The 25,508-nt window shown below is 36.6% G+C and overlaps 1 protein-coding gene across 2 annotated transcripts; it reads right to left on the minus strand.

Annotated features, from left to right (window-relative positions):
* Positions 1-781: 781 nt before the first annotated feature.
* Positions 782-23,613, minus strand: meis1a (Meis homeobox 1 a). Of its 2 annotated transcripts, none has more exons than XM_077246065.1 (13): positions 23,224-23,613; positions 21,830-22,041; positions 21,198-21,336; positions 20,950-21,000; positions 20,760-20,810; positions 20,106-20,252; positions 17,084-17,189; positions 14,855-15,000; positions 9,915-9,991; positions 4,840-4,898; positions 3,659-3,748; positions 2,578-2,678; positions 782-1,923 (listed from the first exon to the last, which is right to left on the minus strand). In XM_077246065.1, the coding sequence occupies exons 1-12, from the start codon at positions 23,233-23,235 to the stop codon at positions 2,617-2,619; spliced, it is 1,152 nt and encodes a 383-aa protein (XP_077102180.1). In that variant the 5' UTR covers positions 23,236-23,613; the 3' UTR covers positions 782-1,923; positions 2,578-2,616. The 2 variants fall into 2 exon arrangements, with proteins under 2 accessions (XP_077102180.1, XP_077102181.1); XM_077246066.1 differs by having other exon boundaries at positions 3,659-3,745; positions 23,224-23,594.
* Positions 23,614-25,508: the final 1,895 nt, after the last annotated feature.

Genomic DNA, 25,508 nt, shown 5'->3' on the forward strand with positions numbered 1-25,508 from the left:
TTGTTGATGAAATTTCCAGTTTAAGTTATTGGACTGCAAAATAAACCACAAGAGAAAGCAGTACCTCTCATGCCCTACAGGGGGCGATACACACCACCTCCATGTGCAACCCGCTTACCAACAAAGCAAAGGCTGTGCAAGGGTACTATTCATGCAGTATATAGTATGTGAAGTGTGCACTGTATGCATAGAATACAAAAAATGTGTAGTATTTAACAGAGCACACTGCATGGATTACTGTATCCCACAATGCATTGTGCTTAAATTCATCTTCCATGGTCAGTGTGACGAATAAACCGGACATAATGTCTTCTTATCTCATTATATGATTAAACATTTTTAAGACTTAAAGGCAGAATTTGGTCAGACTTTGAAACTCATATTTTTGAGATTATAGAAATAAACATATGAGGTAAATGTAGCTGTTTGAAACATTTATCAGTGCTTATTGTTTTACATTCACTACTGTTCAAGTTGGGTGTCCATTTAATGTTTGTGAAAGAATCTCTTCTGCTCAGCAAGGCTGCATTTATTTGATCAAAAAAAAATACAGTAAAAACAGTAATATTGTGAAATATTATTACCATTTAAAAGAACTGTTTTCTTTTTGAATGTAAAGTAAAATGTAATTTATTCCTGTGATCGAAGCTGAATTTTCAGCATCATTACTCCAGTCTTCAGTGTCACATGATCCTTCAGAAATCAGTATAATATGATGATTTGCTGCTCAAGAAACATTTCTGATTAATATCAATGTTGCAAACAGTTGTGCTGCTTCATATTTTTGTGGAAACCAGGATACTTTTTTATTTCAGGATACTTTGATGAGTAGAAAGTTTCGAAAGGACATCATTTATTTGAAATAGATATCTTGTGTAACATAAATGTCTTTACTGTCACTTTTGATCAATTTAGTTTACCCTTACTAAACAAAAGTATTAATTTCTTTAAAAAAAAAATCTTACAGACCCCAAACGTCTGAACAATAGTGTACTTTTTAAACTATGTACTGTAATATTCAGAAAGCAGTACACTAGTAGTCCATGCCAAACACAGCCAAGGAATCAAAGCACATGAACCACCCGTGTGCAATAATAATGATATAACACACGTGTTGAGGTACGAATTTTTATGTGAATAAACCCACACTCACTGAAAACCAACCAAACACACACACACACACACACACACACACACACACACACATAGTGTGAATATACAGCTCAGCTCACTTCAGTCGAATCCAGAACAATCATTAGTACCTTTTCAAAATCTCATCGACTGTCCAGATGCATCTAAGCGCATTTATACTGCAGTAAATGGAGTATGAGAAACCTTCAGTTGCATTCATCGGCCGTTTATGAACCTCTTCTGTCATATTTGACACATCCAGCAGCATTATATACAGTTATGGGCTTTGTATTGAATTGCTTTGCACAGATTAGATCGCAAACTTCCGTCAGCGTGACGTAGGCATCTGGTGGTGTGACGTAGGCGTCTATCGCTCCCGGACTTTTGTCTGCAGAATAATGACTCTTGATTTCAGGTGGCACTTGAGTTGAAACACGAGACTTTGTTTTGACCTTTCAGGCCACTTGAAGATTCACCTGGTTCCAGGTGAGAGGTCACATGAAAGAGTCTCCCGGCCCAGAGCGAGTGCGTCCAGGTCTTGAGGCATTTCTTTTTTTCTGTATTGTTTACTGATACAGTTGATCTGCCCATCACAGGGAACACGAGTCCCGGCGGCCATCTTGAATCCGTCTGGCGCCTCGCTTCGAGAGTAAAGCTGTAGGGGTTTCCTTGGGGTATCTGTACCGTTGAATAAAGGACGTTTATTGTGATGCAAGTCAAAATCCAATTTCCGAATCCGCCCGAAAAGTCCGGGTATACGTGAGCAAAGGATCGATCCTCTCGCCAAAAAGCCTGAGTGTGTAATGAAAAAGAGTTGAAATCATTTATGAGGAAACACTACTGGCGACAGCACGGTCACAAATCAGTTCAGCTGACATTTCTGTCAAAACCCCCGCTTTCATCTTTATCTTTTCCTGTGGGTTGAGACATTAACTGATTCCAATGTCATAAACTGTCTCCACTGAGTAATTGAGTGACTAATTAATTGGACTGGGCGGTTTGTACCATGTGACGGTGGAAATATGGGATGGTGATTTTGCTGTACAAGTTGCTGTGAGTTGATTTTTATAAATGAGAACAGCTCTTGCAAATTGAACGTACTCTTAAAAAATAACGTTGTTTTGCAAAAATAAATTTTGGTTCCCCAAAGAACCTTTGAGTCAACGGCTCTTAAAATAACCTTATTTTTAGTGTGAAGAACGTGTTAATAGTCCAAAGAACATTTTTCCACTCCAAAGAACCTTTTGTGGAATAGAAAGATTTCATGGATTTTAAAGGATTTTAATGGAACCATCGATGGCAGTTAAGAACCTTTATTTTTAAGAGAGCATGAAGAAAACTGAAAAGGTAAACAAACATGAAAGCACAAGAATTATGACTATTAGCTGGGTCGAACCGCCGTGAGGGATGTTTCCATACAGGGGAATCCCTGGTGCAGAAGCGTACCTCTCGTCTGCTGTGTTCAGCAGGATGGCAGGGGTTTGTTTACATGTAGTGCCACTGACTCTCCAGACCCATATTCACTCCCCCAAGACCACCCAGAGTCGCTGAGAGAGAGAGAGAGAGATAGAGAGACACTTTCATGAAATCACAAACACGTCTACTGACAGCCTTGACAATGGGTCACTCTCATCTTGTATCCTGTTTTATGTTATATTCAAATGTTTTTTGTGAATTTAGAGTAAATGTTTATTATTAATTTATTTCATTTCAGTAATTTTGTATACATCTAATTTGCTAAAATAAATGTATATCTATGCATATATACACTGTATATAAACCATATATTGCAGGTGGACTGACATTTTTATGACCGTTAAGCAGTTTTTTTTGTAATGCATTATTTAAAAAATCTAGTAAAAACAGTAATATGGTGCAAGAACATGTCCTGTATGATACATGTCCCACTGAGATGATAATAAGTATATATATATATATATATATATGTTTTTCTACTAATAAGTGTTTTCTATTTGATGGCAAAGCATCATTACTCCAGTCTTCAGTGTCACACGATTCTTCAGAAATCAGTATAATATGATGATTTGATGCTCAAGAAACATTTATTATTATTATCAATGTTGAAAACAGTTGTGCTGCTTCATATTCGTGTGATAACAGTTTTTTCAGGATTCTTTTGATGAATAGAAATGTCAACAGAACCGCATTTATATGAAATAGAAATCCTTTGTAACATTATAAATACCTTGACTGTCACTTCTGATCAGGTTGTTCAAAATATGTCCTTGGTGTTATAATATAAATATAAATATCTAAAAATTGGTATTTTTCTGGGTTATAGTAATGAGAAAGTTTCCTCGAATGTCATAAACGCATCAAAAAACAATGCAATGATGGCGTCATTTTCTTTAAGCAAATTATAATTTCTTATATATTGATTATGGTGTGAATCATCCTTTTATAGAGCGTTTTATAAATTAAGCATGACTTTGCTGGCTTCAGTTACAGGACGTACGTTCATTTTCACCCTCAAACATTTGAACATTCAGACAGAGGGTTGATGTACCTGGTGGTCTGATGCCCATGTGCGACTGACCGTCCATTACGAAACCTCCCATTGGCTGACCATCAGGGGTGTACGGGCCACCGTGACCTACTGCGCGCACACACACACACACACACACACACACACACACACACACACACACACACACACACACACACACACACACACACACACACACACGAGACAGTTAAGAAGGTCAGACATATCCACACATAACAGCTTCCCAAAGGAAATGTGTAACTGTCACAATGTTGAGAACACTTCCTTTCCAATCCACCCAGACATTTACTGAAACCAAGCTCTCTCTCTCTCTCTCTGTGTGTGTGTGTGTGCGTGCGTGCGTGCGTGCGTGTGTGTGTGCGTGCGTGTGTGTGTGTTGTGTGTGTGTGTGTGTGTGTGTGTGTGTGTGTGTGTGTGTGTGTGTGTGTGTGTGTGTGTGTGTGTGTGTGTGTGTGTGTGTGTGTGTTTGTGTTTGTGTGTGTGTGTGTGTGTGTGTGTGTGATGGATAAGGCTGAGTTCAACTAATTCATCCTGAAGGCCATTTCGGGGGCGTTCATACATGTTCTTGAGTTTAAAAATAGCACAACAGCTTTGGACCAAAAGCATGTTTGGAAATCCATTGTTTTAAAACTGATGCATACATCCAATTTGCCACACAAACATATATCTAAGCACATACAGTGTATATAAACTGTATATAAACCATATTTTGCAGGTGGACTGACAATATTCTTACGAGAATTAAGTCAATTTATAAACATTAAATTTTTTATTTCCAATAATATATGTAAGAAGTCTCTACTGCTAATTTATTTGATCAACAATACTGTACAGTAACATTGTGAAACATTACAATTTAAAATAACTGTTTGTGTATATTTCACATGCTAGCTTATTCCTGTGATGCAAAGCTGAATTTTCAGCATGTTTGAAGATTGAAATGATTGTTTCCATTGTTTTAAAACTGCTGCACATTAAAACGTGTTCATTTGACTGCTTTAAAAGCATGATACTTGTGGTGCAAGACACTGAAATAAACAGAAAAGCAGCAATGCAACAGCAAAAGTCGTCCATCTGTTGCATGTTTGCATAGACCAAAAATTTCCTGGATGAAAGAGCATTTTATACAGTTTAGCTCTGAGAATTGAAACAAAAATCAGTCAGTTTTATAAGGCACTTGCCTGCGCGGTTGGACTGGTCGATCATCGGCTGGACGATCCTTCTCCTGGCATTGATAAACCTGATGGAGCAAAGCAAAGAACAGGGGGGAAAACAGTTGAAATGAGCATAAAAGTACATTCATTTTTTTATTAACGCGCTGGCTTCTTTCAAACGCAAGCATCAATCAAATTTTATGGTTCAGAGTATTAAACTTTGGCGCGCACAGTTTGTGCTGCAGACGCGAATGATTTCTCAAATCATGCGGCTTATTAAGTCTAAAGAGAACAGATTTGGGTGAAAACGGGTGAAAATCATTGTCACGTGGGCGAATTCTGCATATGAAAGCACGGCTGGCGTTTACAGAACACTAAAAAAAAAAAACGTAGTTTATTTTAACACAGAACATAAATTATCACAGAACTTCAATGCTTTCCGCATTTATTCCCATGCTATGCTTGACCTATGACCCCCTGACTCGGTGACCTCACACCCCGGGCAGCAGCCCAGCTCTGCTCTTTCTCAGCCTGAAAAATTCCCCGTGACCTCTGACCTTGGAGTGCCAGGGCACAAGTCCAAACATGATTAATGACCCCTCTGCGTCACCCCAGGTGCTTCGCTTCCATTCGAACCTTCACAAAGGAGGGGAAGTTCTACTTTTAATTCATAGGAAGTGAATTACACACACTACACACACACACACACACGTTCTTTCCTTTAGAGGAGAAGCCTGCCTTTACATCAGTGCTTCTCCGAGTTTTCAGGCCAACTTTGACCAAATCTAAACATTCACAACAATTTTCCCTTATTGCAACATAGAAAAAAGCAAAACTGCGTAAGAAATAAGGGTTCATTTTAAGAGAATGGATGAATTATGTTATTTCTCTTACTGCACTCTTGTTGTAGGAGTAAATGGGAAAAGAAAAATAAATTCTTTGAAATCAGCTCTTACACAATTTTGTTTTTCAAGTAAATGTATCTTGTCTTAAGTATGAAATTCATACGGGAAAACTGGACTATATACACCTGTTAAGAAATTAATATTTTGGATTTGACAAATATGCATTCAATTGATCAAAAGTGACTAAAGACATTTATAAACGTTCTATTTATCAAAGAATCATGAAGAAAAGTATCCTGGTTTCCACAAAAATATGAAGCATGCAGCACAAATGTTTGCAACATTGATAATAATCAGAAATGTTTCTTGAGCATCGGATCATCATATCAGAATGATTTCTGAAGGATCGTGTGACACTGAAACTGAGTAATGATGCTGAAATTTCAGCTTTGATCACAGGAATAAATTGCATTTTTGAATATATTCACATAGAAAACAGTTATATTAAATTGTAGAAATATTTCACAATATACTGTTTTTAATGTTTTAATCAAATAAATCCAGCCAAGCACATTACTATTCCCATTGCAGAAGTGAGAATGTACCAATTTTTCAAGATTTTATAAAACCCTTTACATGTAGTGTTGCACACCACAGCTTGAGAAGCCCTGGCATAGATTAATGTTAAGAAGCAGTAAAAACAGAGATAAACAGGAAGAGCAGCGTGACGGGTCCAACATTCAGAGCAGGTACGATAAAAACGCTTTTTTTGAGGTTGTTGAGTGCTAGCATCTCTCTCAACTCCGCCCGTTAGGTGACCAATCAGAGATAAGGGCCGTTTCCCCAGTGGGAACGAGCCCGTCCCACTTTTTAAGGGGGTTAAAAGCTGACCCCTCACTGAACCCCTCTTCTCACCACGAGACCAAGTTTACGAGCTTCATGCCTCTGCCTGTTCACTCCAAACACACACACACACACACACACACACATAGAGACACAGACGTCGTACACGCACGCCAAACACATAACAACACTACGCAGCAAGTGAAATATTTGGGGGCCCTTTCTTGTGCACAAGGGAGCAAAGAAACACATAGTACCTTTACTGCACAATCCAACACAGAACAAACCTGCTGTGCCATATATGCTCATTCATATAGGAAGAGCTGGTCTATGTGGGGTTTAAATGCTCAAATTGACTATATACAGTGGGGTTGAAAGAATCCACTAGTAAAAATACTTCTATTCTGAATTTTAATACAAAATATTTACTTGCAAATATATATATATATATATATATATATATATATATATATATATATATATATATATATATATATGTATATATATATATATAGTGGGATTAGTTGTTTTTTGTGTGCAATTTAATACAAAAAAAATTAGCAAATTATATTATCAGCATAATTGACTGAAAATAATTTTACTTAATGCTCAATTTTCATGCTCATTGTCAGAAATAAATAGCTAAATTAATAAAGTTAATAAAGTGGGAAATATCAGTTTCCATTTCCAAACATTCCTTTTGCCATTAATAGTAAAAGTCGAATAATACACTACAGCAAAAGATATAAATAACTGGCTTAGATCCATATTTTAGGTTGAAAATATGTAAATATATATATATTTAATATTGTTACGTGTGTGTGTGTGTTCGTGCGTGCGTGCGTGCGTGCGTGCGTGTGTGTGTGTGTGTGTGACAATATTAAATTAATTGAACATTTATAAATAATTCAGCATTATATATATATATATGCTATAGATGATATTTATATATATGCTATAGATGATATATATATATATACTATAGATTATATATATATATATATATATGCTATAGATGATATATATATATATATATATATATACTATAGATGGTATATATATATATATATATGCTATAGATGATATATATATATATACTATAGATGATATATATATATATATATATATACTATAGATGATATATATATATATATACTATAGATTATATATATAGCATATATATATATGTATATATATATATATATATATAGTGGGGTTACTTGTTTTTTTGCAATTTAATACAAAATATTTATTTGCAAATTATATTATCAGCATAATTTGAGTGAAAAAAACTAAAATAAAATTTAACAAGAATTTCAGTTAATGCTAACCTTTCATGCTCATTGTCAGAAATAAATGCATTTAAAATCTAAATTTACATATTTCTTTATTTTATGGCATCGCTTTTCTTTTTATGATTTTTTTATTTTTTTATTCTCAAAACTTAATTTCCAGGCTTGAATAAAAACAAAGATTTTCAAAGTGGTCTCTTTTTGGACCCCACCGTACATTCCTAGGCCTCCCAGTTTATATTAATTCACCCTGTGATACTTGTAGCCTATTGAACCTAAAACTCAACAGCAAATGTTCCTGTCTGGAAAGCATGGACATAAAGTGTTCTTTTAGTCCCACTGTATTGTGAGGTCATTTGGAGGACAGTGTTCCTCTTTACGAGTGTGTGTCTGTGCGTCTCCATGTTTAAATAAACCAGTCCAGCTGTTCCCTGTGATAATTTCTGTTTAATTTGACAGCAGCTCGTTTTCGCCCCTCGCGTTCCCTCACCTGTTTCCTCTGCGCGCCGGAGCTGCAGACACACACACACACCGCTTTCTGCGCTCTTGTTTGTGTTGGGCTTTGAAGAGCACCTAATGTATTTTCACTCCGGTAATTAAAATACTAATTAGTTGTCATTTTGATTATGACGGGCTCTTGAGGGTCTAAAAACTGTTTACAGTGATGAGCAAAACCCAAAGACGAGAAAATGTTCTGCAAATTACAATGCACTTAAAAAATAGTCATGACTTGATCAACCTGACGGTCCAAAATTTCATTTTTTAAAATATTAAGAAATATTTTCTACAAGCAATGCAATTGTATTTTGCATTATTTTTTATTAAATGATTTAATATATATAATATATATCACACTTTTTTTTCTTGTGCAAATAGCAAAAAATCAAAAAAAAATCTCATATTTTTGTTTTGGTGCCTTTTCCAAAAGCTCTGGCGAAGAACAAACTTGCAGTGCACAACTAGAGCTCAGCAAATTAAAGGAGTGTAAAGAAACCAGTCCAGATCTTCAATCACCACACCTAACATTGTTTAACTGTACTCGTCAGTTACTATGGCATAAGCAGTCAGTTTATGTCCTTGTAGAAATGCTTCTCATGAATCACGACTGGTGCCGGGACACCTTAAGCCGGATCAGAACACACACTCTTAAAAATAAGACTTCTGCTTTGATTCATTGCAGCAAACGGTTATCAAGAGCCATTATTCACTCTAGGGTTCTTGAGTCGACTAGCGGTTCTCAACTGGAAGGTCACAAGGAGTGTGCAAAATGTTAAAGGAATTTCTGCATTGGAAAAAATGCTAAATGCTTAAACCAACCATGTAATCGTGCACAGTTAGGATAGCAAAAGAGATATGGTTATCAGCGTAGAAGTTGATAGGGAGGAGAAAACCCTTCCTGTATCTATTGCGGTTGATGTCCAAAGCTGTGAGTTCATTCAAAGCACAAATGAATCTAAAGCTATAGTCAAATTAGACAGATGCAAACATGGACAGGTTGCCTGTCGTGCCTTAAAAAAACATGAAAAACACAAGCTTCAAAAATGATCCAAATATGAATAATTTGATATATGAATTTCAAATATGAAGCAGCGCAACTGTTTTCAACATTGATAATATAATTAGAAATGTTTCTTGATCCTCAAATCATCATAATGATTTCTGAAGGATCATGTGACACGTGATCATGTGATGCTGAAAATTCAGCTTTGCATCACTGGAATAAGTTATATTTGACAATACATTTAAATAGAAAACCGTTTCTCAAAAACCCCAACACACACACACACACACACACACACACACACACACACACACACACACACACACACACACACACACACACACACACACACACACACACACACACACACACACACACACACAAAATGTATTTTACACTTTATGTAAAATAGTCTCAGTACTGCAAAAAAGATCTTGATGTTACACATTCTATAATGTAACATCTGTCATGACGTAGAATAACTAAAGATTATTTGATGAACTTTTTCTTCCTCAATAGAAATAATAGCATACTTTGATACTTTCACATCACTTGCTCATACTTTCACATCTGTATTTTTTCAACTTGATGCTGTGTTTGTCTGATGTGATCAGCCCTTACCAGTTGTTGACCTGCAGGATGGTCAGTCCAGTGTCCTGGGACAGCTGCCTCTTCTGCTCCTCAGAGGGGTACGGGTGCTACGGGCCGCAAACATCAACAATTACAACACTAGCAAACAGCAGAGTAGCAGTACAACAGTAGAATTGCAACAGAATAAAAAAACGGACACAAAGGATCAGGTTTCAGTTGCATTTGTCTTTCTTTTGAACTGTGTTATGTGGCTGTAGGGTGTTTGCATATGCAGCCAAACAAATTCCTTGTATATCTTGGCAAATGAAGCCCTAAACTCTAAAGGAAACCCCTTGCGCTAATCGGAGAGTTGCCAGCTGGGATTTAGACGCCAAGCCACAAAGTCATTACAAATTGCTATCCTGTAACCAAGGGTGACGGCTCTAGCAAGCCTTTCTCTAAACCCAGAGGATACGCACACGGTGACAGGGGAGGTCTCAACCTGTAATTAGACAACAACTGATCCCGGGTCAGCCGTCTAAACCTCAACGAGATCTATAAATACAGAGGAGTGAGCATTAAACTGATCCTGGAGCAGGAGTTTTACAGCAGCGACTATAAACACCTCACCCATGAATGACTCTCTCTTAACACCTGTTGCACGCCGAGAGCTCTGGTAGCAAATGGTGGGTAACTTTACGACCGAGTGAGCCATGCTGGCTGGAGGTGTGTGTATGTGTGTGTGTCCTGTGAAACTCAATGAAGAGTTAAAGGTGTGTGTGGGGTCATTATCCTGTTTACAGAGGCAGTAAAACTGTTAGGGCTCTAATGATCGGTAATTCAGGGTGAACGGTACTTAAAAAGCTTTTGAAACACACCCAGCCTCACCCGCTGATGCAGCTGTGTGTGTGTGTGTGTGTGTGTGTGTGTGTGTGTGTGTGTGTGTGTGTGTGTGTGTGTGTGTGTGTGTGTGTGTGTGTGTGTGTGTGTGTGTGTGTGTGTGTGTGTGTGTGTGTGTGTGTGTGTGTGTGTGATGGTCCCCCTATTGTACTCAAACACTGAATCTAGACTTTAGACTATTCTACTTAAACTCTACTATACCAGTGGTTTTCAACTGGTGGGTCACAACCCAAAAACCACAGACAGCAGGGATGAAAAACAATACGAGATCCAAGTACTAAATCTAACCAAGTGGGGAAAAACTTGCTTATTAATATTTACATTTTTGTTTTTCTCAAATGTTAAATTATATAAATGTTTAAATTGTGTGTGTGTATACATAAAGTATTATAATAAAGACAGATACGAAAAAAAAAATTTTATAATGTATTTATTGTTTAATTTTTATTTAATATTTATGTTATACATTTTTCTCAAATATGTTAATACTTTTATACACACACACACACACACATATATATATATATGTGTGTGTGTGTGTGTGTGTGTGTGTGAGATAAAGTACATAAAGTATACAAGATGAAGCATGTATATGTATATAATGCTGAGTTATATATAGAGGTTTTATTAATTTAATATTGTTATATTATATATATATATATATATATATATATATATATACATACATACATACACGCACACATATATATATACACGTGTCTGTGTATATGCAGTACTGTGCAAAAGTATGTTAGTATTTTCACCAAAAAAATGGTTTTAAGCCAATTATTTATATCTTTTGTTGTATTGGATAATTGGATTATTACAATTAATGGTAAAAGGAATGTTTGGAAATGTAAACTGATATTTCCTTCTGACACACTACAGCAAAAGATATAAATAACTGGATTAAAACCTAAAACCTGGAATGTGTCTAAGACTTTTGCACAGTATGCCTACTGTAAATATAACTTAATAGATTTTAAGTAGTTAGTTAGTAGTACTTTCTCAAATGCGTAGCTTTACGGTATGTAGAGTATACTTTGAATTATGAGTAGCTTGTTACTTGGCAAGCTAGTTTTAAAGTAGCTTCTCCAACACTGCATAAAACAGATTTTCATTTCTAAAAAAATGTTCTCACAAAGACCCAGCAGGCCGACTGTGATTTTCATTAACTTTGCAGCTACAGTCTTGAGTGAATCCCAAAGTGAGGCATGACTTCTCAGTCCGACGGTTCTCCGTTTCATCTCTGTGTCTCTGCGTCGCCCCCCCCCCTCCCCTCTGCGTTTACGAAAAAAAAAAAAAAGAGTCTGGCCGTGATGAATCACCTCTCCTCTCTTTCATTCTCTCCAACATTTTTCTTTTCCGCATCCCTTTCTTTTCATGGGCAAGGACGGAAATTCCCTGTAGGTCTAGCAGAACCCAGGTCCCCAGGAGGAGCTGTCAGAGCCGTAATGGATGGTGTTTTGATAACAGCGAGTTCGACCCTGGAGAGACCCTGGGGGGGGGAAGGAACCCCAGCAGATCCATCCTCACACAACATGCCCGTGCAGTTAGGCTAAATGAACTCCATCGCGCCCACCCCGCCCCCCAACAAAGCCCTCCGCTCCTCATTTTTTGAGACTGACGCTAATTGCGGCTCCCTCATTACAACCAAATGCTCCACCGCTTCAAAGGAAAAGTACGCCTCTGGAGAAACCGGCTAAAACAGTAGCATGAAAGCCTAGAAAGTATAAATAAAGCCCCAAACAAAAGGCGCCCCAGCCAACAAAAATAGGTTCTAAGAACGTTTTGGTAACGTCGCCATTAAGCTTCTATTCTGAAACGGTCAAAAAGTCCAGTTTTTAAAATGTTTGGATTTTTGTTTAAGGGAACATTCCATTTGATGATTCTGCAAACGTTATGGGAATGTTACTTTTAAATGTTCATGAACATTCTAAAACAAGTTACATTTAAAAAAAAACATTAGAATGTCCAACCAAACATTCCATGAACGATGGTATAAATAATGTTTTTGTGCTTACATTCCGAGAACATCATTGAAGACCAGATAACTTTGAACAAACGTTCTATTAATTTTACTGAAAAAACATTCATTCATAACATTGTTCTGAGAACGTCTATCACAGATGGGTGTTACATAAGTGAAATACAGTGAACATTGACTGAATGCTCACCGAAGAATGAAAATTATGTGATTATTTAATAACCTTCACATTGTTCCAAACCTGCATGTTTTTCTATGGGGGGGGGGGGGGTCTTTTTCATGCAGACAAAATGACTCACGCATCATGAAAAATAACAGCATATGGTTTTGAACCATAAGAGTGAAAAAATAATGAGCTAAATCTTTAAACACAATGCCTTTGGTCTAAATTAGGGGTAATCAGCGAGCGAGGTCTGCGAAATCACATTTACAACTGACAAACATCAATATGGAGATTTAGATTGATCAGAGCCTGGGAATAGGCGGGGTGGAAAACATATGAATTATGTTTTGCATGCACTTCTCATATTTCTAAACTCCAAAACAGAAGGATGCAGTAATGTCTGAGGTGGCGCTGCACGGTGTTTGTGTGCTTGCCGGAGCTGAACGGATCAGGGAACTGTACTGGAATAAAGGTTGAGGGGCGCGTTCTTTTACGCACACGACCTTTGACCCCCCCCCAATGATCTCAGGGAATGTTGTAATGTCATCTATCTGCACGCTCACCACCTTAATCGGCGCCTGAAGGAAAGCCCTCGCGTCTAGAATCCGCATTCTGTCTCAGTGTTTACCTCCAAATCACACTGATGGATGTTCAGGTGTTTATGTGCTCATATGTGCTCATAACTACCAAACAATATTTACTCAACCCTGACATCACTCCTCCAGTCTAAAGTGTCACATGATCCTTCAGAAATCAATCTAATAAGATCATTCAATGCTCGAGAAACGTTTCTGATTATTATCAGTGTTGAAAACGGGTTAGGTTTAGCGTATCTGAAAATGTTGCCTACATAGGGAGCTCATACGCTTTGAATCGCAGCCATGGTGTTTGAAAGGAGCTGATTTGCTGACGCTGTTATTTGTAGGTTTCAATTAAAAATCTTGAATATGCATAGCCGCAGTGACTGGTTAGCACATGTTCGGCTCTTTCCTGTCCTCTTGTGACTCTTATATAAATCATAAAAAAATCCTTCCATAACGTTGGTTGCTCAGGCAGCCGTGTGTTCTGCTGCTTCACATCTGCAGTCAAGAAGGGAACAAATTACCCACTAATTACCCAATCCAAATCACAGCCTTTATGTGGGATGCATATGAGCTAGTGTTTATGAGGTAGTGTGAGCGCCTATTTGTTTGGAAAAAGATTCAACAAGTTTCCGAATGAGAGAGAGGAGGAAAATAAGGATGCAGAAACAAAGGCTTAATGTCTGTTCAGTTCAGATTATATATTCAAAGCCGGAGCGAGGGGGAGGGGCTCTGAGCTGTGCCCGCCCACTTTACCATGGAAACCGTTATCACACCGTACACATGACAACAGTAAGGAAACCCTGCCTGTGTTTCATCACAATATATTGTTACACCGGTCATTAGTGCATCTCTGTGTGTGTGTGTGTGTGTGTGTGTGTGTGTGTGTGTGTGTGTGTGTGTGTGTGTGTGTGTGTGTGTTCAATAAGCCTCTAGGCAGTATGGGAGCGTCACTGAGCTTGAAATAATGCAGGAGCGCAGGTAGAGACACGCCGGGCCGAGCTTCTTATCATGTTCTGTGCATCTGTAAGCTGTTTTATATGCTTATATGTGTGTTGATTAACTTCAGATTAAGTTTCAAAATGAGCTTTAGGTTACATGATAACTACTGAGCACCTTATAATGATCCTTATAATCACATAACATGCATTTATCTTGGGCTGCTTTCATTAATCTCAAAGTAGTTGAGCATTATCGTTTCTGAAAGCCATAATTATGTCATTTACATTTGAATTGCATTGAATAACTTTTGTTCAGCACATGCTGGTTTGGTTTTTACTCTGTTACAAATAAAACACATAATTATGATCATAAGAGGGTGATTTGGAATATTATTGGGAAAGCAAGAGACATGTTTTACCGTGAGGTGCTGGAACAGCCATGCCCTCATGATGTTGGTTGCCACTTTGGGAAAAATGCCTCTTTTCTTGTTGTTCTTCCTCTCTCTATCGGGGTCTTCCTCCTCTCCTGTGCTTGGAGAGGCGACACTCTGATCCAGAAAGTCGCCTGAGAAAAAGAAACCAACTATTAACATGTTTGAGATAGTGACAGTGAACTAAAGTTTTTTTTTTTGTATTTGCATTGGCTGCATTCATTTTTAGGAACAAGGTTGTAAGATTTTCAAAAACGAATAAATGCAAATACATATTTAGTTTTATGTATTTCCACCATTAATGTACACCGATAGTGCTTTATGCATTTTCAAAAACAGTATTTAAAATAATTTCAAGCACAATATTTTTTATTATACTCAAAATACATCATTCCAACTAATTATTTCACTTCTGTTCAATATGTTTTCATTTAGCTGCATATGTAATATATCATGACTCATTTGTAGGACTGGGTGGTATCACTGCCAAAGTGCGCACTCAGAAAGCTGCCACTCAGAAGGCATTCACGAATTTGGGACGTGCTCGATGATAAAAAGTGTTATTAAGCACAAAGAATAAGCAGTGAAAAAGAGCTCAATGCGGTGCTTGCGCTGACTGACACAGAAATCCGCGTCTCTCAGCATTCGATCGCAAATTCAGTTCTCTTTCACGTCTTATTGCGCTTGAATGGTCGAATACACACGCAATTATGTCAAAATGCCCACCGTGTGAAGTGTTCATGTAAACACAGTGTATGTCTCAGGTGAAAGTAAACAGTTGGTTGTAAACTGGATGTGTAACAGTATAATGGATTTGTGCGTTCGGTTTTAAAGTGACATAATATTTCTGCTGCTCTGTTATTAATGTCAATCAAACAAAAGAGAAAATAACTTTTATGCTTGACTGAATCACTTTTTTAGCTTTAATAAGAATACATTTATATTTAATTCATACAGCGACAGACTACGCAATATTACATTTTCACATTTGATTATTACATTTCTGTACTAATATGTTGAATAAACCTGAAAATCTTAATTTGTTTAATTCTTATTTTTGTTTTTGACATATTTTTGTATTGGTCATATTGTTTGTAATTTGCTTCTTTTTTCTTATTTTTAATAGCAGAAATTAGATAAAATAACACAAAATAACTATACTGTTACACCCCTAATCGTTCTGTACTGTAAAAACAGTAACTTTCAAAGCTAAAAATGTCCTTCTTCATTGAAAAATAACCATTTATAATAAATAAAAAAAAGTAAAAAGCAAAACCGTCTTGTAAAGCTGATGTCAGACAAAAAAATACTGCTCTGTAAAATGTGTAACCTTCAGCTGTTATAAATAGCAGCTGAAAAGAGCTATTTCTACCTGGTTAAACCCATACAATTAGTTTTGCTGGTATGAATTAATGTATGTAGGATGATTCAATGATGTTAAATACTATTTTTTGACTTGAATAGATCCAGTTCATTTAGAATGTACCATTTTTAGGTTATCCTTTTTTTCTCATTTCACATACAAAGAAGGCATTTGTATAGACTTAACAGCAAAATATCAGCGCGGAAAGAGGATACAAAAGGTCAATAAACTTTACATAAAAAGTAAAAGCATATAACGTGGCCTTTTTAGATTTGACCTAAAAGCTGAAAAGACAAATGTTTACAGTATAAATAATGCCCTAGGACAGACTGTGCTTCATTGTGATCATTTATCCGTGTGTTTGTTTGTCTGTCTGTTGTTTCTCTTTCTCAGGTAGTGAGATATTCTGTCCGAGCCAGACTCACAGCTGCTGTGCTGAGGCAGAGCGGATAAAACACACTCACATACACACACACACACACACACACACACACACACACACAGATGCGGTGCTCGGGGAAGTATGTACTCTGGTTTTTATTGGCCATGGTTGGTGCTCAGAGCAGAGGAGCCCAGAGAAGAGTCTTTATATCCATCATGCACCATTTCCTGTCCAACACACATCCACACACACACCGAGAGGCTGCAGTTATTTAGGAGCAGTCTACCGATGTGTGTACTTGCGTATACGTGTGTGTGTGTGTGTGTGTGTGTGTGTGCAGTCGGAGACCCCCTGTGGTGGTGCTAAAGTGTAAATGTATGCTAGAGATGACAAACCTGCAGCAGATCTGTTTCACTTGGCACACAGCGAGCTCTCGCGTGTGTATCTGTAGCATAGCGTGCAAGTGTGTTACCGTGCTCGCTGCTGTTGTCTCCATTGTGTGAGCCGGCGCGTCTGCTGCAGGCCGCCGGAGCTTCAGAGGAATGAACAGATGCCGCGTCGTCCTCTCTCCAGAACACCTAGAGAGAGACAGGTAGACAGAGTAATAAGCGTAATATATTATTGCTTAAGTACAGTATAGCGGCGCATACCAGAGGCGTGCTGTAAGGAGTAATACAGAACACATGCTGCAAGAGCAAACAGTTTCAAACCGCTGTGTATAAACACACGCACAAACATCTGCACGTAAATTATAAGACAAACAAACATACACGCACAGGACCCATCTTGTTAGCTTGCACCGATGAAGCGGATGGATACGGCTCTGGATGCTGATTGGTCAACTGAGTGTTCGAACTGTGCTAAAATACATAATATAATAACAGCTATGACGTGAAACACCTGTTCATCTGGTCAGCATTTTAAAGATGCAATCTGATCAGTGTGTTGCAATTAACTGACACTAAACCTATAAAGAAATGTCTTAACCAGAGGCCAGAAACCTTTCAGAGTGAGAAGAGTGAGAAGGATTACATTAGGAGAGACCGGGGCTAGTTGTCACATTGACAACTGATTTTCATTCATGTGTGTGTGTATATGGAGTAATCTATGTGACAACTAGCCCCGCTTATATATATATATATATATATATATATATATATATATATATATATATATATATATATATATATATACATATATAACTTAAATCTATGCAGATATTTAGTCACAAATAAACCCACTATATATATATATATATATGTGTGTGTGTGTGTGTGTGTGTATATATATATATATATATATATATACAAATTTAGGAAAAATAATCTCCTAAGAACAACTCACAATTCTTCAAAAATAGTGTAGTTTATTGTGTTCACTTTTTACACAAATGCAATTAAAAAACATTATGAAATTGGAATAGTAGGTTGGATGATATACTCATTTTTTTTTAATCTGTGTAATTGGATTTACCTTACATTTCCCAATGTGACAATTGCCCCGGTCTCCCCTATATATTTATGGATATATTAATTCTATTTAGTTATTTTAGATTTGTTAAAGTATCTCATACATGCCAGACTACGGATTTTATTCAGTTATGGGTCGTTTGGGAAACTAATGATTCAAAAATGGGACAAAAAAACCTGTATTGTCACTCTTCATGATTGTGCACACAATAGTAACGTTTGGTCTTTTTCCTTGAACAAATAAGTGAGCATCTCTGTGGAATAAGGAGACAGTATCTTGCGAAACATATAATAAATCAAGATTTTCAACCAGGCAAACATAATCCTTAACATTCCAAATGCAATGATGGTGACTCTCAAAAAAAAAAACATATCATTAAGGGAAATACAGTCATCATCACATGACCCAAAACTCAAAGGCATTCATGCAAATAATGCAGTAAACAGTAAAGACAGTCAACAATGCTTCAGTGATAGGTATTCAAGACATACACAGCACTAATGAACTCTGATGGATTATTTACACACTAAATAATTAACACTGCCAAGTTTGCTGTGTGTGTATATACATTCTGAAATAACAACATTTATTTTTTATTTTTTATTGGTGGGAGACACGTCAAATCCTTGGTCTGAACTATACTCGGTCAGTATTGGAATGGACAACTTATACTTGTAATTTGTATTATCATGTGATCTGTAATAATTTTGTGGGACGTTGTGTATATTTAATTATGCATTCGTCAGGTTTCATTTAACCTCAAAAGAGCAAAAATGATTAATTATAATATGACAGAAGAGTGATTCTCTGCTGTTATTTAATATAGACGACGTCGACAGGGACGGATAGTCTGTGGCCGTATTGTATCTCATGAAACAGGAGTTTCTGGCCTCCCACAAAAACAATCTCTCCAGGCTAGTGTTTCAAGTTCCCTTCGCTACTGTATTTAAGCAGGTGACCAATCTATTCAACATTTTAAAATATATTCATGTATTATGGAAATGGTATATTTTGGGTGCTATTAAGTCTATGGTTTTATTTATTTTTTATTTTTTTTGTTTTGTTTTTTTGGGGGGCGGGGGGGGGGGGGGGGGTTGAAGTTCACAAATGAATTTTTAAAAGCACAATATTCCAAGTAATGTCTCAATTATTGCGTGGTCATAAAAGATGCATGCATAATAAATATAGAAGAATTATAAAAATATTTGAAACAGGTTTCATGTCAACCGTGCATTTGCTGGAAAAAAGGGTAACACTTTACTTAAAGCCTTTATGTATGATGCATTATTAAAAGTATTTTAATGCATTAATTATGTCTTGTAATGTACCTTATAATGCATTGTATGATCTCATGAATTTATAATAAATTATAATACGTATCTAAAGTATAGTGCATTAAAAGCATTACAAACAACCAATTTCAGATGTAACAAGGAATCTGCAACTATTATAATGCATTATAACTTTCGTTACAATTATTTATAAAATATATAATGCGTTATAGGAAACATAATGAATAATCCATTATTCATAAAGGCTTTAAGTGTTATACCGGGGGAAAAATATTCTCACCACAGGCCCAGAGAAATCATAAAAATATAGTTTTTTAATCTTTTCTATTCTTTCCATATGTCCTATATCAGCTCCATATCATCACTAAACTGTTAGCCTAATAGATCAAGCAAATCACTTTTTCTTGATAAAGTCTTAGCTTCTTAAAATACTGTAAAAAGTGATCAGTTGACTTTACTGGACTCAGGAAACCTGCTGTCTGAAAATGATTGAGCTATAAACTTTATGCGTAATTCAAAAAAATAAGTTATGTGAATTTGACAATTCCACATTACTTATTTTTTTCAATTACTCATGAAGTTTATTTACGTAATAATTTTTAAGGTTTCCTCACCTTTTTTTTTTTAAGTTAAGTCAACTGATCACTACTTCTTTTTTGTACAAATCAAAAACATTCAGCACTGCCCGTTTAAAAGCACACCAATGCAGAGGGAGTTTATCTGATGGCTTGCCTGGTCTATCCCTCCCGGGGTGTTTGTAAATTCCTCTCCGTCAGATCTGGATCCCCCCTCTTTATCATCCACCACCAGATCAATGGGCATCTTGCCCTTCAGACAGCTGATGTAGCGGTGACAGAAGTTGTCACACAGCTCATGCACCTACGATGAGAAAAGACAATTAACATTAATGATAGGCCTATGTGTTATTTACATGTCGACGTACGTCATATATAGGCTACACGTACACTTAATAGCCTACATGTAATATAACGAAATAATAGTAACACTTAACAATAAGGTCTCATTTATTAACATATTGCGTTACTTAGCGTAAAGTAACAAGGAGCAATTTATTTGTTACAGGGCTATTTATTAATCTTTGTTATAAAAATCCTGCTGTTCATTGTTTGTTCATGTTAGTTCACAGTGCATTAACTATAATGTTAACAAATACAACATTTGATTTTAATAATGTATTAGTAAATGTTGAAATTAAAATTAACTAAGATTAATAAATGCTGTAGAAGTATTGGATAGATCGTTAGGCTACTAGTTCACGTTAACTAAAGTAGTTAACTAATGTTAACAAATGAAACCTTTTTGTAAATTGTTACCATAAAAATATAAATTATAAATGATATTATGAATAATAATTGAAAGCCAAACCTTCTCTAATTCGAGCAGATGAAATCGTAACACTTGAATGGCTTGAATCATCTAAAACGAAACGACATATCATGTCACAAAATTGCTTTGTGTGCATTGTTTCAATTTATCCAGTTATAAAAAAAGGAATTCAATTGGTGTAAAGTAAAAAACAATATTGGCAATTGTCTCTAACTACAGGGCGACCTACCAAATTATCCAAGTCTGGATTCGACGAGAAGAAAGGTTTTTCCGCCCTTATCTGAAATTTAAAAAACAAAACAAAACAAACAATAGCGATCGTATAGTTAGCCCGGATCATAGATTGTAGCCTACAGTTTTCACATAAAATTAAATTGGCCTGTGTTGTTGGTTTTTATTACCGTTTTTTAGTATTTTTATTATTTTTTTTTTATATTGTAATAACCGGTTGTTAGAGAAGTAAAACGAGGGCCTGACCTGTTTTGAAAACACTGTAATATCTTCGTCAAATGACTCTGACGAGCAGACGTCGCCGGTCACCCCGCTCTCTCGAGGCGTACACGTCGCTAATTCACATTTCTCGAAAACTAGTGCAAGCAGAGGGAAGAGGGGGTGCCTGGAAAACAAAACACATTCACTGGAGTTTATATAGACTATCTGTTCTGCCTCAAGCACAAGACATTCGGCTTCAAGGCCCTGTCTTTTTCCTCCCCTCTCCACACCTTTTCAAATAGACCTAATGGAGGAATATAAAATAAAATGTGATTTTTATGTGAACATTTAAGTATTTTTGATTTCAAATTTTATGCAAAAATTACGGTTGCGACAGCAGGCCAACAGCATTAATTCCATTTCATTGAAAACATACACAGCCTAATAAAAGTGAATTTGTAGTCTTCGATTAAAGGGGAAAAAACACTGTCAGACACGTAAATATTTCCTCAATTTCAGATTAACAAAGTAGGCTATAACAGAACATCGTAAAAAATAACAAGCGACTAGGCTACATCGATTTTTTTTTTTTTTTTTACTTAGACATTCTGCCCTACAGCCTAACTCATCAACATAATAGAATAAGCAACATGGAGTATTAATCAAACATAGCCTACCCGTAAATGGCGTCTTTGTCCCGTTTTAGCGCGTCGTTAACGGGCGCCGGGCCCCCGGGAGCCCCGGGGTGCGCGTGCGGGTGCGGGTACTGGTGAAGCGGCGGGCCGTGACTCACGTGAACCGCCTGCATCGCTCTGGCCGCGTGAGGATCCCCGTACATCGGAGACGGGATACCCACCGCATCCATGCCGTAATGCACCAGATCCTCGTACTGAGGAAATTCACAATGTGGAAGTTAAAACTCAGATTGGGGATTTTGTTGGACACACACCTTTACACATAGTCTACACTCTTAAAAATAAAGGTTTCCCAGCGATAGTAGAACCATTTGGGGTTTCCAAAGAACAGAGTTGTGAAGAAGGTTTTATTAATCTACTGAATCCTTTTCCACTATAAAGAACCTTTTGTGCAATGGAAAGGTTCCATGGATTTTAAAGGTTCTTTATGGAACTAACGACACCAATAAAGAACCTTTATTTTAACAGCAGGCCCTTATTTGTTTAAATTGAGCATCAAACCCCAATTAAACGGAATTACACGTCAGTAGTTTACTTAAAACAAATCAATTAACCAGGCATTAGTTTTATTTTTCAGGCCCTTTGTGACTTAAATGTGCAAGAACCTACAGCGGAAAATATCAATCATTGTCATTACTTCTTGAAAACATTTTTGGAGCTTTTTTAAAAAAAAAACATTTTAAACACGTTTTAATTCACAACTGATGTAGAATTTAAAAATGTTATCTTTATCTAACAGATTATTATTATTATTATTATTTACATGTATAGGCTATTTCAACTCAGTTTTCTTGTTTACGATAGCTGAATTTCAAAATGCACAAAAAAGTATAGTGTAACAGAAATGTAGCAATGTTTTAACTGCGTATAAAAATAATTACTGAAATTAATATTGATGTTTTGTAGCATTAAATCCCTCTCGCACAAGTGCCCAACGACAGCAATATGAGTTATGAACCGGCTGTAAGCATCAAGTTACTCGTTTGGCTGTCAGCTAAATATGGAATTTTAGGATAATACTTACAACATAATATATATATATATATATATATATATATATATATATATATATATATATATATATATATATATATATATATATTTGAATTTAATCAAAAATAAAATAAAGAATGATTTTTAAAAGTAGGCTGCATGAAAAATATCATGGCAGAAAAAAGGAAATAAAAAAAGGGTTTTTTTTTTGTTTTGTTTTTTGTGGTTTCACTTGTTGCTGCGTATTCCAAAACAATGTATGCGTATAAACGCACACACACGATTCATTGAAGGAAATAAAGGACATCTGACTGTACTTATGTCCTATGTTTTATCAGCGTCAGAATTAGTCTTGACGGCCACGTTTGAGGGTTTTTACGCACCCGTTGCGCCATGAGGACTCCGCGTCACCGACTCCCTGTTCTCAACACGTCCAGATCTCAGTGCCTCGAGCCCGGAGAGCCCCTCACCGCACTCACAACTCTCCCGAAGTTCTCGTGCTGAACAATAACATTGTAATCCACCCCAAACACTCAGCTGGTCAGCTTTCGCAACAAACGCAAAGCTGGATTTCAGTAAATTAGAATTCCAGTTCTCGACGCTCCGAAACAGCCGAAGTGCGCGTATGACGTCTGCCTTGTTTTTCTATTTCCAGTCGAAGATTTGTAGCCAAAAGGTGAAAAAGCAAACTCCATTCGGGGCTTTGATCGTTTGGCTGGTTTATTCCTAATGCAATAACACCTCTATGAGATGTGAGGAGCGCGGAGAGGGAGGAGGAGGAGGAGTAGAAGAGGGCATTTGGACTTCTTAAAGGAGACGTAAAAAAGGGAGACCAAAGTGAACCCGTGCGTAAAGGGCGCACAACTCTATATGGAGCAGGACACTGGGAAAATGCCTTTTAGAAACCAAATTAAAGTTTTCAGGAAAGGTGACAGCTAGTCCCATATTAATTCAGTTAATTAGAGGACCATATTAGACCAGCAACAAGCCAGCCAACAGTTGAAGTTACACGGTAATTTAGCTGATCCAGATTAGATTTGCCAGTGGTGACCGCATTGTAGATCAGCTAAAAACCAGTTTGTGTCCCATTACTACAAGGAATAAGTCATTCTGAAACCCATAACGGACAGTTCTAAGTTTAACCCATTTGGTTTTATTTAGAAAGAAACGGAATATTAACATCCTAAGAAATGTACAATATAATCTTACGGTTTCACAGGCAAGGCTTAAACTAGACCCAGACTAAAATGCATGTTTGAGCTGTTTTAACTGAAAGCAACTTGCACCGACTTATCTTAAAATATGTCAGTGACATTGTTTTCTCAAGATGCTCACCATGTTTTAAGTGCCATTAACAGTTTGGTTACCAACATTCTTCAAAGCATCGTCTTTTGTGTTCAGCAGAAGAAAGAGACGTATACAGGTTTCTAACAACATGAGGATGAGTAAATGATGAAAAAGAAAATCCCTTTAATCCAAACCCTGTGTGAAACCAGGCCAATATGCCACAACTCAATAAATAAATACAAAGTTATTATTTCGTGTAATCTGATAGTAACATTGTACCGTGCAAATTCCTAAAAAAAACAAGCATAAATGGATTTAACACTGTTTATTTACTAAATACATATTAAGTCAGGGAAGGAGAAGACGGAAATGGACTGTATTTTTGACCGTGCTCTTGGCGCCCTCTACTGGCATTATTCATGTTGATAGGATTCCCACGTCACAGACACCCGATTGCATTCCCTGCTTAAAGGTTGTATCAGTGAGCCATTTTTGGTTTATGGGCCGCTTATGGGGCGGGCAGCTAGCGGATCGTTAGGAAAGATTAGACATTTATTTTTGGGCCTGAAATCACTGATACAACCTTTAACGTGAAGTTGAAGACTTAATACCTTTCCTCTTCAATTTTAACTCTTGCCCTTTATTGTTTAACATTTAATGTTAACTGACAATTACTGCATTTTTTCCTACGTAACCTGTCTAATCAAGACTGTTTCTAAAAAATACTGTACAAAAATATGATCAATAGGACAACATGTGTTTTTACATTGCTTTAACTCATCAAAATAAGTTAAGCAATTTTCAACTTTTTTATAAGTTATACAAGGTTCAACTCGTTTTTTAAAGTGAGTTTAATGTAATTTAAGTTGAAATGACTTAAACATCCAAGTTGATTGTCCTCAAAAATTTAAGGCAGCGACTTTTTTACAGCGTATTTTTTCTAAAAATGCTGAAACTTTTTTTTTTTTTTGCATAGCTGTGAATTTACTTCCATCAGCAAAAAAAAAAGGTATTAATGCAACCTCCTCTTGTTACCTCGAGGTGGCAGCACATGATCGGATTCGACGCAACGCGTGGCGAATGAACAGAATTTGGCACACAATTCAATTCAAAATAGGCTCACTATTCCGACCAATCATTTACATTTCTAGAGATTTATATGGGTTTGTATTGAAGACTCTAAGACATAAGTAGTTTTTGAAGACTTGAAGAAAGCACAAGGTATTGTTGCATACTTGTAGTGGAAAAGTTTCAGAAAGCATAAATAAACTCGCGATGAACTTTTAATAACTTCCTCTGGCTATCTGAAAAACTGGATTCAAGTTCAACAACCACCAGATTTTACCAGAACTATGTTTGTTTTTGAGACAAGCGGTATAGG

Source organism: Siphateles boraxobius, unplaced genomic scaffold (assembly GCF_051911475.1).
Source record: "Siphateles boraxobius isolate OS27281-9 unplaced genomic scaffold, OSU_SipBor_1 29, whole genome shotgun sequence".
In the NCBI taxonomy this organism is placed as follows: Eukaryota; Metazoa; Chordata; class Actinopteri; order Cypriniformes; family Leuciscidae; genus Siphateles; species Siphateles boraxobius.

Excerpts from the sequence above, each read along its gene's own strand:
- meis1a (XM_077246065.1), bottom strand. Across the intron at positions 21,337-21,829 it reads GACAAAGACGCCATTTACGG|GCACCCCCTCTTCCCTCTGC; the intron begins GTAGGCTATGTT and ends TTTGTTTTCCAG. Across the intron at positions 2,679-3,658 it reads CATGGGCATCAGACCACCAG|CGACTCTGGGTGGTCTTGGG; the intron begins GTACATCAACCC and ends TCTCTCTCTCAG.